At 54.4% G+C, this 13,130-nt stretch overlaps 1 protein-coding gene across 3 annotated transcripts in view; it reads right to left on the reverse strand.

The window, feature by feature from the left end:
• Positions 1-251: 251 nt before the first annotated feature.
• Positions 252-13,130, reverse strand: part of MAMLD1 (mastermind like domain containing 1) — a 107,939-nt gene continuing 95,060 nt past the window's right edge. For 2 of the 3 annotated variants that reach the window (XM_045067998.1, XM_045067997.1), the window contains 2 exons: positions 3,690-3,774; positions 252-2,462 (listed from right to left, as the gene is read on the reverse strand). In XM_045067998.1, coding sequence (XP_044923933.1) covers positions 1,396-2,462; positions 3,690-3,774 — 1,152 coding nt within the window. In that variant the 3' untranslated portion in view covers positions 252-1,395. Of the gene's footprint in view, positions 2,463-3,689; positions 3,775-9,653; positions 9,898-13,130 lie in introns of all 3 variants that reach the window. The other variant, XM_045067999.1, reaches the window with a different exon arrangement.

Consider the following 13,130-nt stretch of genomic DNA (forward strand, 5'->3'; position numbering starts at 1 on the left):
GGCCTCTGTTTCCTTCCCTGTAAAATGAAGACCTTGGGGTAAAAAAAACAAAGAAATAAACAAAAAGAAAAAACCCCCAAAAACAAAAAATGAGGGGCTTCACAAACTTCTTACCCATCAGCCCTCGCTGTGGCATCTTCCCGCTGCACAAGGCACCGAGTAGCCTCTCGAGAGGAAAGGACCAAAGACACCAGTAGGCTTAGCGGACACAGGGACGTCGGATGATCCCTTGAACAATGAAAACATAGAGGCACTTTTCTCCTGGCTGTTTATTACAGTACAAAGAAAAAACGCACTGGCTGGAAACAGATGCCAGATTTCAAATGTAGAGGCGAAAGAGGAGGTGGCAATTAAAACGTGATTACACAAGTCTGGGCACTGAGGAAAAGTTTACAGGACAGTGGGTGTGGGTTTTCTATAACAGACACTTAAATATACATGACGATAATTGCAGATAAAAACCATCAAAGACAAACCCCAAGTCAACTATTAATGTTTACAGACTCCCCCCCACCCCACCCCCAACCACAGACCTTACATGAAAACAAACACTGAAAGGCTTTAAACCAGGAACATCTCACCTCCGCCCTGCAAGGTGCCACTGGGGAAGTGGGAGCCTGGGGGTTTCTCTGAATGATAGAGGGAGGACACCCTGGATGCTCAGCATGGACCGCATGGCCTGTGTTCAGCTCACAGGCCCTCTCTACACCCCTCCCAAATCCGAAGAACTCCAAGCCTCCTGGAAAATTTCCCCTGCGGGCCACCTGTAATATGCGCTCCAGGCGGACACTAACAGGTTTGCAATAGATTTTAAGAATCACACAAGACGATAGCATGTTTACTGAAAATTGCAATAAATGGCCAAGGGGGTTCTATTCGGCCATAAATGGCCAGGGGGTTTCTATTCGGCCTTTGTCAGTTTGTACAATGCCTCTTGGTCACATCCACATATCTCATTGCATCAAAACCATAAGCGACTCAACCCCGTGGCTTCTAAGGGAAGCTTCACTGGGGCTTCACAAGGGAGCGCTGGAGCTCCGTACACAGCCTGCGTATTTGCAACAGTGTGTAATAAACACAAACAATGCATAATAAACACAACTCTACTGAAACAAAAGCCGTCGCTTTATTTACAAAGTCACAAAATGAAGTATAAATACTTCTGTCATTAACGTTTAGGAAAACCATTTACAAAATTTTCAAATATGTACAGGTAGCTTGAAAAATCACCAGCTTTCCGCTTTGTCACAGGTAGAGAGAGGGATGAGCAGAGGCGGGTGCCACTCACATCGTAGGGAGGAAGCAACTGCGTGGCTGGGGGGCAGGTGGTGAATTTGCTATGGCATTGCACGTCATTGCCTAAAGAGGTGTGGGTGTGGGTGTTTCTATGAGCACTTAAAGCCCCCCTGCGCTCTGGGGGCCAGCAGCGGTGGCGGCAGCGGCAGTGGCAGTGGCAGCGCGCTCTTCCAAAACGTCATCGATGAGCCTCAGGTTGCACACCCAGCCCTCCTCCGGGCTCCCTCTGGGGCCTTTCAGGAGAGCGTCAACGAAATCCACCTCACTGCAGTCAGGGGCCGAGAGCACACCGTTGAGCTGGGGCGGGGGCGGGGGCAGAAAGTCGTAAGGTGGCAGCTCAGGGGGGAAGCCCATTCTGCTGAATGGACCCAGGGACTGGCTGGTGGCGATGGCAGCAGCCACATAGCTTGGCGGCTCGATGCCCTCTATGGGACTCACCGGACCAAAGCCAGCCAGGCCCTGCTGGAGGGACTTGGTGGCACTGGACACTAGCACGGGACCCTGCACTGGGCTCTGCCTGAGACTCTGGTTGCCCAGAAGGCCGAAGCTCACCTTCTGGCCAGGCCTGCCTCCTGGGGCCACTTGACTGGGTGGCACAACTGCTTGCTGTGATGGAAATGTCGGGGATCCCACCGGAGCTCTGGTGGGCGCCCTGGTGAAGATCGAGTTGCTCTCCAAGTGCGGCCGGATGCTAAGGTCTGTGTGGCTAAGGGGGGGCTCCCTGGAGACCGCTGTGGTCCCAGCTGCTGCCACTGCCACCCACGTGGCTTCTTTCAACACTGTAGGATTTCTTGGCACACAGGGTTGTCTGAGCTGGTGGGGACTTGGAAGCTGGCTGCCCAGGGATCTGGGACAGAATATAGGCAGGGGCGCTTCTGAGGGGAAGGCCTTGGCAATCTGCAGACGGGCACTGCCTGGGGGGTTCTGGCCCAAGTGTGAGGGTATGGGAAATGGAGGGTTAGGGTTGAAAATTCCTTGTTGATTGCCCGGAGTCGGAGTCGGCAAAGCCATGTCCATGCCCTTGCGGCTCTGGTGCCTGGTGGGTGGGATCATTGCTGGATTCGGATTGTTCTGAAGGAGCCCCGCTCTGGGTGGCATCACGGACTGACTAGATGGGGATCTTGCCTTGGTCTGGCTACACTTGGAGGTGACTTGTTCTTGGACGGCTACCGAAAGAGAGAAGTGGGGGTCAGTGCCACAGTCATCCACGACCTGGGCTACAGCACCAATCTCTTGCCTTCCACCCTTGGCTCCCCAACTCCTCTCAACTCCCCTTTTTCCTCTACCCTCAGCCGAATGCGGTTCTTCTGTGAAGCCCTCCCCGAATCCCCGGTCTGCGCTCCCAGCTACCCCGAATACATGCACCAAGGGATGATCACATCGTATGAAAATGCCAGCTTATAGGGTCTACTTTTTCAGGTAGATTATAAGCTTCACAAGGCCAGGGTCTGGGTTTGCGTATATGTTCAGCACTCTGTACATAGGTGTGGCACCAGGCACGCCTTGACAGATATCCACCCCTTGTCGCTGGCCTTCCTGGAACTTGTCTGTCTTGTGACTGCTGCTGAAGCATGCCTGACATGTCGCTCCAGCCTGGGCAGCTGGGACATTCAGCTGGCATCAGGCCCCAAGGAATAGGGCTTCTTGCAGGAGAACGCAGGTGGCACTGGGCTAAAATGAAAATGTCCACCACCTGCCAGAGGGCAAGCAGTCATCCTTCGCCCCAGGTTAGAGTCCTCTTGTCCTGGACCAAGGTCACTCCACTGGCTCATAGGGATTGTTTAACACACATGTCCCCAGCTAGTCTGGAAGTTCCACGAAGTGGGGACCACGCCCGACATCTTTTGTTAATCTCTGTATCCCCGGCCCATAAATGTGGATCACATTTGTAGTGGCCATGGTAGAGGGTGGGGACCCCTGCTATCCGTGAAGGCTCTGGCAGACCCTGCCACAGGCACTTTGAGGAAGAGCATCCCCAGCCCCGGCTCCGCTTCCCACACCTCAGAGATGGCTCAGGAATATTTAGAATGGGAGGTCACTCCAGCAGCGGCTGTTGGTGTGGGGGGACAGGATCAGAAAGCTGAAGGTGTGCCTTTCTCCTTTTGAGAATAACTGCTTTGAAGGGCCTGATTCAGTCTAATTAATCTCTTGAACTAAGCACTGATATTAGAGTCATTAAAACCTGGCTTTCAGTTGAGATCCTCCTGAAGCTTTCAATGTGGGATTGAACCCGTCCTGTGTTGAACTAAGCTGCAGACCTCCCTTCTCTCCCTCAGAACTTTCAGAAACACTGACAGTGACTGCTTATACTGGAGTGAATTCTCACCACCCCGTACCCCCTCCACACACACTCCCAGGCCTGCCCTTTGGGAACAATGACCTTAACTGCTTACCTTGAAATTGACTCATTTGTTGGGCAATATATGCACTCCGCTGTTCAGGGGTCATTGCCGTAAGACCTGATCTCTGCTTCTCTTGCTAAACAGAAGATGAGAAAGACGTGTTAGATAGTGTCTACCAAGAAAATTGGCCTTGGGATTGCTGTGTGGGGGCCCAGGACTTGGCTTTGGTGTAGCAGAAAGCATGAGTGAACACATCAACACACACTTGCATGCATGCCCCGCCCTCCCGAGCAAAATTCCACAGGTATAAACAAAAGTAGGATTCTGCACCTGGGTTAAGAAATCAACTGCGACAGCATAGGATGGGGCAGGAAACACAGAGCTTAACAGCAAGAGCACACAGAGAAAAGGTTCAGGCATTTTGGATGTCCTTCTGCTCAGGATGGGTCAGCAGTGAGATGTGGTCACCAAAAGAGCAAATGTAACATTAGGCTGCATTAATAGAAGCAGAGTATGTAGAAGGAGGGAGGTGACAGTCCTGCACTCCTCTGCCTTGGCCAGACCATGTCTACAGTGCGGACAAGAGTCTGGGTATGCCAGTCTCAGGGGGACCCAGATGGACCGGCTGTACTGCGAGGACACTAGTGATGGGGTAGGGCTCGGGCCCGGAACTGTGAGGACCATGAATGGCAGAGCAAACCAGGGATGCTGTGGATGGGGCAGAGCTGACGCTGGGCTATGGCTATGTGGGTACCCAGCCTCTGCCAGGCTGTCACGGGGACAGGGCCCAGGCTCGTTCTGGGCGGTGCTGGCATGAACGGCAGGATGATCACACGGTCAGATAAATGCATTGTCTGCCACCCAGCGTCGCCACTCACTGCCAGCTTCCCTTCATTCTCCTGCCTGGCTGGAGCATGCGCAACGGGGACAAGCTTCCTGTCTCCATCGCAGGGGCAGCTGGTGGGCCGGGGAAGGAGCCAAGCTTCAGGGCTGCAGCCCCAGCACGGGGTCTGGGAGTGGCTCAAGGATGTAGCCAGCGGAGAAACAGACAAGGGCCCCGCAGAGCGGCTTGTCCTGAGACCCTCAGCCCTTCGGTGTCAGGTTGCGAATGGGACCCAGGTCTGACTCCCAGTGCAGTGCTCACTCACTGCCATCTCTCTCCCCTTCTCAGGAAGCCTGCTTGATAGGGTGCTGACAACCAAGGCAGCTGGGTCAGGAAGGAGCCTCTCCCACCTTAGTCCACTTGTGGAGCTGCACCCCACCCCCACCCCCAGATGCCAGAGGACTTGACCTAGAACACAGGCTGCCTGGCAGGCCCTGCTTTTCTGCCCTCACCGGACAGGCAGACAACAACAGAAGCCATCTCACTGTCCCTTCCTTAGCCTGCTTCCTGTCTGGGCCCTTGCTCCCCTCCACTGGGGCCACGCCTCGGGCGGCCCATGGAACTGCGCTCTTCCTGCTGGAGCCCGGATGGGGGGGAGCCCGGGGCCAGCCCACACGTGCTCACTGTGCTGAGCCGCCTGCACTCGTTCTTGCACGTCCTCCTTGAGGTCGGCCCTGCTATGTCACTCTGGGTAGGGACCTGGCCACCGAGGAGCGCGGGCATCACATGACGGCCCAAGGCAGGAAGTGGGGCATGGAAGCTCGGCTCTGCCTGCCCCTCTGGGGGCGGCCCTTGCCCTTCCGCTTCTCCCCTGGGCCCTATGCCAGCCTTCAGAGATCTGGGCAGAAGATCCACAGCCCCAGCTTACTGATGAGACATGTGAGGCCCTGAGAATTTAAATGACAGCCCAAAGTGACACATCTAGGAAGGGCAATGCCTCCTATATGAAGACCCAGCGCTCCGGCCTCTCTGGCCTCTTCAGCCCACTGCTTGTGGGGACCAGCTGCTTCTGGAGACCTGCTCCTGTGGCTGGCTGGGTCAACATCAACCCTAAATCCGTCTGCACCGCCTGCCCCATCAGTTTCCTCAAACAACGCAGTTGTATAAGAGTGGGGGTCGGGGGAGGAGGGGGGACAGGTAGAGGCTACCGAGCACAGCCAAGGAAAAAGCAGAGGAAAGACAGTCCAAGGGCACAGGAAATAAAAGAGAAGGCTGGGCTGGGGCAGGGGTCAAGGGTGGAGGGACTGGGTGGTGTTGGCTAGATGAAAGTCCAGTGTTCATCCAGGGAAGCACGGGATCCGGAGGTTCCCAAATTCAAGGGGGGCTCTGGTCAGCGGGATGGCTACGAAAACTCCCAGGTTTAAACAGCACGTTGACACCTGGCCTACGGGGCGGGGCCTCCGGCATCCCGGGACGCTGGGACGCCACCATCAAGCAGGAGTCTCTTCGCTAGGCTGGGCGTCCGGAGGCCCCGCAGCCCCGCCGCTCTGGGCCTGGTCCTGTTGGCCCTGGCAGAGGAGGCCTCCCCAGGAGGCTGCTTCCTTTGTTTGGCAGACGGAGGCCCCCATCCTTTGTTCTGAATCAATGTGCTCCAAAGATAAGCCCCGAGAAAACAGTTGTTGCCTTTTGACACTGACAATTAGAATCGCTGGGAAATGGAGAAAACAGGAAATGACAAATGTTTTCAGTGACCGGGAGGAAGTGATGGCTGAAAGTTGCTGCTTAGTGACCAACGCTTGGGAAGGATGGCTCAGGCAACCTGTGCTTTTCCTAAGCCTGGTGATGGAGCAGATCATCAAAAGACTCCTTCTTCTAGGGCGACAGTTGTCACAGCGCTCGGTGCTGTTGTGCCGGGTGACACCAATGAGCAGGGTCCGGTGAGTGCTGTGTGAGCCTGGGGGCGCTGGCCTGGGGCCGTCCGGAAGTCTCCCAGAGAACTAGGGCCCCAGTTTTCTTCTGTCACCCGTCCTCCCAGTCCTACTTGGCTGAGGTGCCACGTTCACAGAGAGGTCTCAGGCAGGACGGCCACCCTGGAAGATCTGTGGCCGCCTTTCTAGAAGCTTCATGCTGATGCCCAGGAAGCTGCAGAGCCCTCACCCAACTCTGGGGGCTCACGGAAAGGCAAGTGCCTCATCTGTGCGTGCTAGGCCGGAGAGAGAGAGAGGCAGAAGGCTGACCTGAACCCCTCCACTGCCCGACTCAGCTGAGCCTCACACAGCGGCCCCCACGAGCAGGTCCGGCCGGAAGCGGCCGCAGGTGAATGTCTCCTGTGAGCCCAGCACCTAATCGGGCGGAGGAGCTGGGGGAGAGGCAGCAGGACAGACGGCCAGCAGGACAGACGGCCAGCAGCACTCACTCACAGGAGCCTGCGAGGGGTTCCTGGATGTGGACCAGATTCAGCCGGAAGTTTTACCCCCGACCTCCAGGAGAGCATTCTGACTCAGAAGGGGATTCCCGAGGAGTAGCTCCTGGGGGCCGGCAGGGGATGTACAGCACCTTGAGGAAGGAGAGTGGAAGGGAGGGGAGGAGGGGGGGGATCTTTTTCTACCTTTAGGTAACTGGGCCTCCTTTCCGAGCACACCTGGCCCCTGAGAGCCCCCACAGGAGCCAGCCTGCCACACAGCAGAAGGCACTCAGCTACCTTCAAGTTCAAAGGTTCAAAGGTTCAAAGTTCAAGTTCAAAGCTCTCCTCTGTGTGTTGATTCATGTATTACTCCACTAGGAAAAGCACCTTCTTTTGTAGTTTCTGGAAGCCTGGTTTGGAGACAAATCACCCACCTTTCTGACTTATCCTTTGAAATGGTAGGGAAGACAGCATTCTCGTTGGAGAGCATGAAGTCAGTATCGGAATTCTTGGGGCTCTCACACCCAGAAGGATGGGGACACCTGAGACCCAGGGGCCCTGGCTCCCCGGCAGCCCGTGGGTGCAGGGAATGCAGACACTTCCATTGGGAGCCCCGTGTCCTCCGCCAAGTGTCCTTGGGAAGCCATAGGGGTTTCCTACAGTGGATGACTGCTCAGGTTCCTTGTTTCCGGGGCCCTCCTAACTCTCAATGCCCATGACTTTCTCCAGAATGATGGGACTGAAGAGTGTGCCATCAAGCCACTTCTTTCTGTTGACAGCTGAGGCCAAGATCTGGCCCTCTTGCTTTGCCTCTGCTCACTGTCCTTCTGGGCTCAGATTGCCCCCAGCGAGATGCAGGCCTCAGTGGCTCTGGAGGTGGTCCCATAGCAGATGGGAAGATGGGGTTTACTTAGTGGCCAGAAGTCCCTCTGTCAATCAGTGGACACACATCTCTTATGGGATAGCGCTGGGCTTCTCATTCTTCTGGAGCTTTTAATGGAGGGGGAAGCTGATAAGATACAAGTAACTTAATCGAAGAAGATCCCTGCAGATGGTGACACATTTTCTAAAGAAACCAATGATAGAGTGAAGGGATCGGTAGCGCATGGGCATGGCCGAAACCCTGAGTGTGTTCTGCAGGGGTCCCTCTGGGCCCCTCCAGGATCCTGGCATAGGGGCCCTGGAGCCTCCCCCATGCAGAGGCCGCTGCCCTTGGGTCTGGACCAGTGTGAGGCTGTCTCTAGGGGCTTCACAAAGTCAATGCCATCAGCAGCAAAGAGCAGAGAGCTGTAGGTCAGCTGTTTTACTCTCCAGTTTCTTTCTGCTTGATTTCCAACTGCGTGACCTCTATTCTGATTCCTTCCCTGTCTCGGGCGGATTGGGGCTGCCTGGTCCCGGAAGGGCTTGGTCTAAATGCTGGGAATGATCCCAGGGCAGAGGAAACAAATGTCTTTGCCGCTTGCCTTTCTTCTTCCCCTGTGGGGCCTGTGTCCTCCGTCTCACACTGAGCCTGGCCTTCCTGAGTCCTGGGCTGAGCTGGCAAAGACACCCCATCCCTTGAAGCCCCCGAGGAGCACCCAGCTTCCAAAGCTTCTGAGGAAAACCTGGCTGGCCAAGCATCTGCCTGGCCCTCCTCCGGTGCTGGGCCGAAGGCGGAGCCTTGGCAAGAGACACAATAAGGCAGGGGAATGACTAGGAATTTGAGGCACGCTAGCTGGGATCCCCATCCATGATGGTGCATGACGCTGGACTCGTGAGGAGAGGGAAAGGCAGGGAAAAGCAGGTTTGCTGATTCTGATTCCTGGGCAGTTTTGGGCTGGACTTTGAGCCGTGATTTCCCCGGGTCCAACCGGACCTCGAACAGCTGAGGTGCTCTGTGACTTATAAGGGCCCAAGGAGAACAAGGCCATACGTACCCGAGCAGGATTGCCATTAAAGGCCAGAAGCCTGGAGGCCGTTTCAGCCTGATGAGCATCTTCTGATCACTGTCACTTAGCAAATGCTCATGCCTCCAGCTTTTTTCTGCAGACACGGCAGGCGGCCTGGGCACACTGATATTTTACGCCATAGTTCACGGGATACTCTCTGCCAAGGCCCACTCTGGCTGGCGTCCCCCATCTCGCCCCCGTGACCACTAATGTGACTCTTCAAGGCAAGTCAAGCCGTTCCTTCTAGACTCCAGGGGCTGATCCAAATTCACAGCCTTCGTGGACAGGCTCGGCCTGGCTTCCTGCTGCCTGCTCTCCTCCAGCTGCCAGTCCTCTAGTAGGGTGGTCCGGCTTCCCACTTCTAGGGCACACGAGTCTTGGGTGGGGTCAGGGAACACCTTGGGGGTGCAGAGTCCACAGTGGAGCTGGCGGGAGAGACAGGCCCCGAACACCCACTGGGCACAGAGCAGGCAGGCACCGGGTGGGTGGGGGACCTCCAGGAGCCCAGCCCCTGTCCCCCTTCGGGCTCACAGTCTGGCCGCAGGGACAGACAGGCAGGGAACGACCCAGGGTGCTGGAAGGCTTACTGCAGGGAGGGGCAATTGCACCCGGGGCAACCCCCACTCATTTCCCTGCAGCTGAGGCTCAGGGGCCTGGAGACCACTTGGGTGGTCTCTTTGCCAAAGACTGGCTGGGGCACAGTAGAGAAAGCACTAGAGATCCCTCCTAGGGGTATAGAGCTTTACGGGCTGTCACCTCCTCTGTTCCCCCAACAACACTGTGAGGCAGGCGGCAGGCTGAGCAGGGGACGGCGCCCCGGTTGACAGATGAGAAAGCGAGGCTCAGGGGAAGTGACTTACCTACAGCGTCGCAGCTAGGCAGTAGTGGAGCAGGCACCTGCCTCCAGGCCTTCGGATCCCAGCCGCCCCAGGGCGCTGCCTCTGAGGTGCTGTACGAGGAGGTGACTCGGGCCAGCTCATGAGCAAAGGAGCTGCTGGGCAGGAAGGACTCACTCCCCAGGGCCTGGCAGGATGGGGGCTGTCGCCCGAGGCTGACCTGGGGGTGCCTGGCTTCCCCAAGCTTGCAGGCTTTGTCTACATGAGTCTACAACAACCGATTGAACAGTCCATCAGCTGCTTGGCCACAAAATGCTTCTGACTGCCTGCCTAGCCGGGGCGTTTCTGGGGGGCTGTGCTTACACACACCCACTGGTCTGCGGCAACAAAACCAAACAGCTTTGCGGTCTTAATTGCCTTGGGTCACAAACTCCTTTGAGAATCCCTTAAAGGCTACGGTCTCTCTCCACAGAAAAAGCACTCCCAGTGGTGTTTCCCCACTCCCGGCCCACAGACATTTTACGGATAATTTCAGGGGTTTTCTGGACACTTCCTGCCCATCCATGGATCTCAGTTAGGGATCCTTTGCCTTGATCAGTCATTGTTTTGTTGGAAAGATAGCTGGTTCATCGGCAATGACCTCAACCAACCCCCGGTCCCTCCCACCCCCTTACCCGCCCCCGCCCCCCCAACAGAGCACACAGTTCTAAGCCGGTTTGCAGGTTTGTGTGTGTAGAAATGCCGGGGAATCTGCAAAACCAAATGGTGAGTGCAAAACCAGTCAAGTGTGAATCCCACCACAGCCGAGTCCTGAACTCGTAGCCCTCCCTGCACTTCAACTTACCAGGGCCCCAAGGCTTTGGGATTGGGTGTGTGGGGGACCTTTCCTTGCCATCGTGTTCTAGATGACAGAGATTTTGCCAGAATGGAGCCCATGACCCAATTCTTTCAGCCAAAGGCAATTTAAAAACCTTGCACTTGATAACTGTGTCAGAGAAAATTTCAAGGACCAGCGGGAGGCCTGACTCCATGGGCTCTCCCTTCTACAAGATACTGCCTCCTTGCTCTCATGCTGGGCCACCGGGGCCGCAAGCATCACAGGAGAAAGGGAAATCTTTATCCCCCAAACCAAGTTAAACGGTTGGAAGCAATTCAATTCATTGTAATAAACACTTACTAAGCACTTCCTGCGCACAAGTCCTTGCAATGGATGAACACATCAATGGATGAACATCCTTGCAATGGATGTCCCATTCAAAGTAACAATAAAAAACCACTGCCACTGAATTTATCGAGCACTTGCTCGGCACCAGGCACTGACCCAAGTGCTTTCGACATTTGGTCTCACTCAGTCCTTTAAGCATCTATGAGGCAGGACCTGTTATTGTCTGTATTTTATAGATGAAGACACTGAGGCCCAGAGAGGTTAACTAAGTTGCCCAAGGTCACACAGCTCGTTGGTAGCAGAGCAGGATGCAAATTCAGGTTTGCCTGGTTCCCAACCCCACAGGTAGTTAGCTACCGTGTGTGTGTGTGTGTGTGTGTGTGTGTGTGCGCGCGTGTGCACGTGTGCGATATCAGTCTTTAGCTTACCACGTTACAAAATGAGTTTTGAAATGTAGAAACTATCAAAACACACCATTTAGAAAAGTTCAGGCAAAGTGTGGTGAGGGGGTTCCAAATTCTTAAGAACAAATTATAAATACTTACAGAGGGGATTGGGAAGACAATCTGACCACTGGAGAGTTTCGGAGAGTCCCCCAGACAGATACGAAACCAAAAAACAACACAAAATGTTCTTCGCAAGTCAACTCAGCGCACTTGGGAAAGAAAACTTCCTCACCATTCTCGCAGTATACGGACTGTGTGTATGGACTGTGCAGAGCCATCCAGGACTTTCCACAATTGACCATTCTTTTTGCCTGCATACCTAACTCCTTGATCATTTTATTGTCTTAAAGATTTTATTTATTTATTTATTTGAGAAAGAGACAGAATGAGAGAGAGAGGATGAGAGGGAGAGGTCAGAGGGAGATGCAAACTCCCTGCTGAGCAGGGAGCCCGATGTGGGACCTAATCCCAGGACCGCAGGATCACGACCTGAGCCAATGTTCGTTGCTTAACCAACTGAGCCACCCAGACCGCCCCTCCTTGATCATTTTAAACACAATTTTATAGCCGCATCAGAGTTTTTACAATCTCCAAATGCAAATATTACTAGAGTTCTGGTTGCCCGCCCACTCTGGTGCCACAGCTTCAAAGCGTTGAATAGGGCTTATTTGGCAGGAACTGAAGTACCTTAAGCTTTTGCTCCGGAATCCCTGGTAGCTTCACGTGGCTTGGAGGGTATGAGTGATGGGTCAAGAACCAGGACCCCCCATCAGCGTTAACATACGCTTGTAGGGCCTCAGTAGCTCAGCACTCAGAACAACCTCCGGACAGCACTTGGACGCTATCAGCGGCGGAATACACCCCAGCTCTGTGGGCGATACTGTCTGGGCAGCGACTAGGGGTGGGCCTGGACCCACTCTTTTATGGGAGCAGAATGGGAGCAGCACTTGGTGGACCAATGCAATCCCCAGTTGAAAAGCAAAATAAGTAAAATAGATGAGATTCAATCTTGACTCTAATTTAGACTAGGCGCTTTAAAACTGATGCTCATGTATCTTCTCTGTTTTATTTAACTTGGGGGGAAAAAGCCCTGCTTACCACACACCCTATAAATGTGAAGCTCAACTTTCAAAAACAAAGGCTGCTAGGGACATTTCAACTCCTTGAGGTTTCCAAACGTAAGGTAAATCCATCTCTTTGGAACCACTGAAAATCTCAGAAAATCAAGTCAATTAATAATTATTGTTGGGCATGATCTAGCTCTTAGACTGGCTGGTTCTCCATGAGTCTAAATTTCACATTAGTAGACCATGGGATGGACAGTGTGTGATACTCGTAGCACCTAATTTCAAAGAACTCACACCCACTCAGTTCCCTGGATCGTGGGCTTTCCATGATTGCCAGAGAGCTTGTTGGACTGAGGTTGGGTCCCTTCCCCCTGAAAAATCCTCCAGTGGCTTGCAGCTGTCTAGGGACAGAAGCACATCCTGCTAAATTCTGCTCTTTGGGCTGTCCATAAGCTTGGCCTCCCGTCCTCTCAGCAGCCCTAAGAGCAGAATTTCATGTTCCATACTGTCATTACTCTGCCCTCCAGTCATGCCTATATCAGCCCATCAAAGGCTGCCATGCGTGTTCAGCCCTCTGAGCTGGTGCCCCTTGATTCGCCCAGTCTGGAACGCCCTTTCTCCCCACTTTCACTCTGGAACTCCTGCATGTCCTTTGAGATCCAGCCCCTCTACCCTGGGAATTCTGCCTCTCCTTTGGTCTAGCTCCCATGGCTGAACACCTGGGGCCAACGGAACATCCGTGCTGGGCCGGGTATTCATCATCTCTCAATCCCTCTGGCGCCCAGACAGTGCCTGGCACAGGCAAGGGACTCAGCAGATACTC

The sequence above is a fragment of the Mustela putorius genome, unplaced genomic scaffold (genome assembly GCF_011764305.1).
Source record: "Mustela putorius furo isolate JIRA1106 unplaced genomic scaffold, ASM1176430v1.1 tig00003899_pilon_pilon_pilon, whole genome shotgun sequence".
NCBI lineage: Eukaryota > Metazoa > Chordata > Mammalia > Carnivora > Mustelidae > Mustela > Mustela putorius.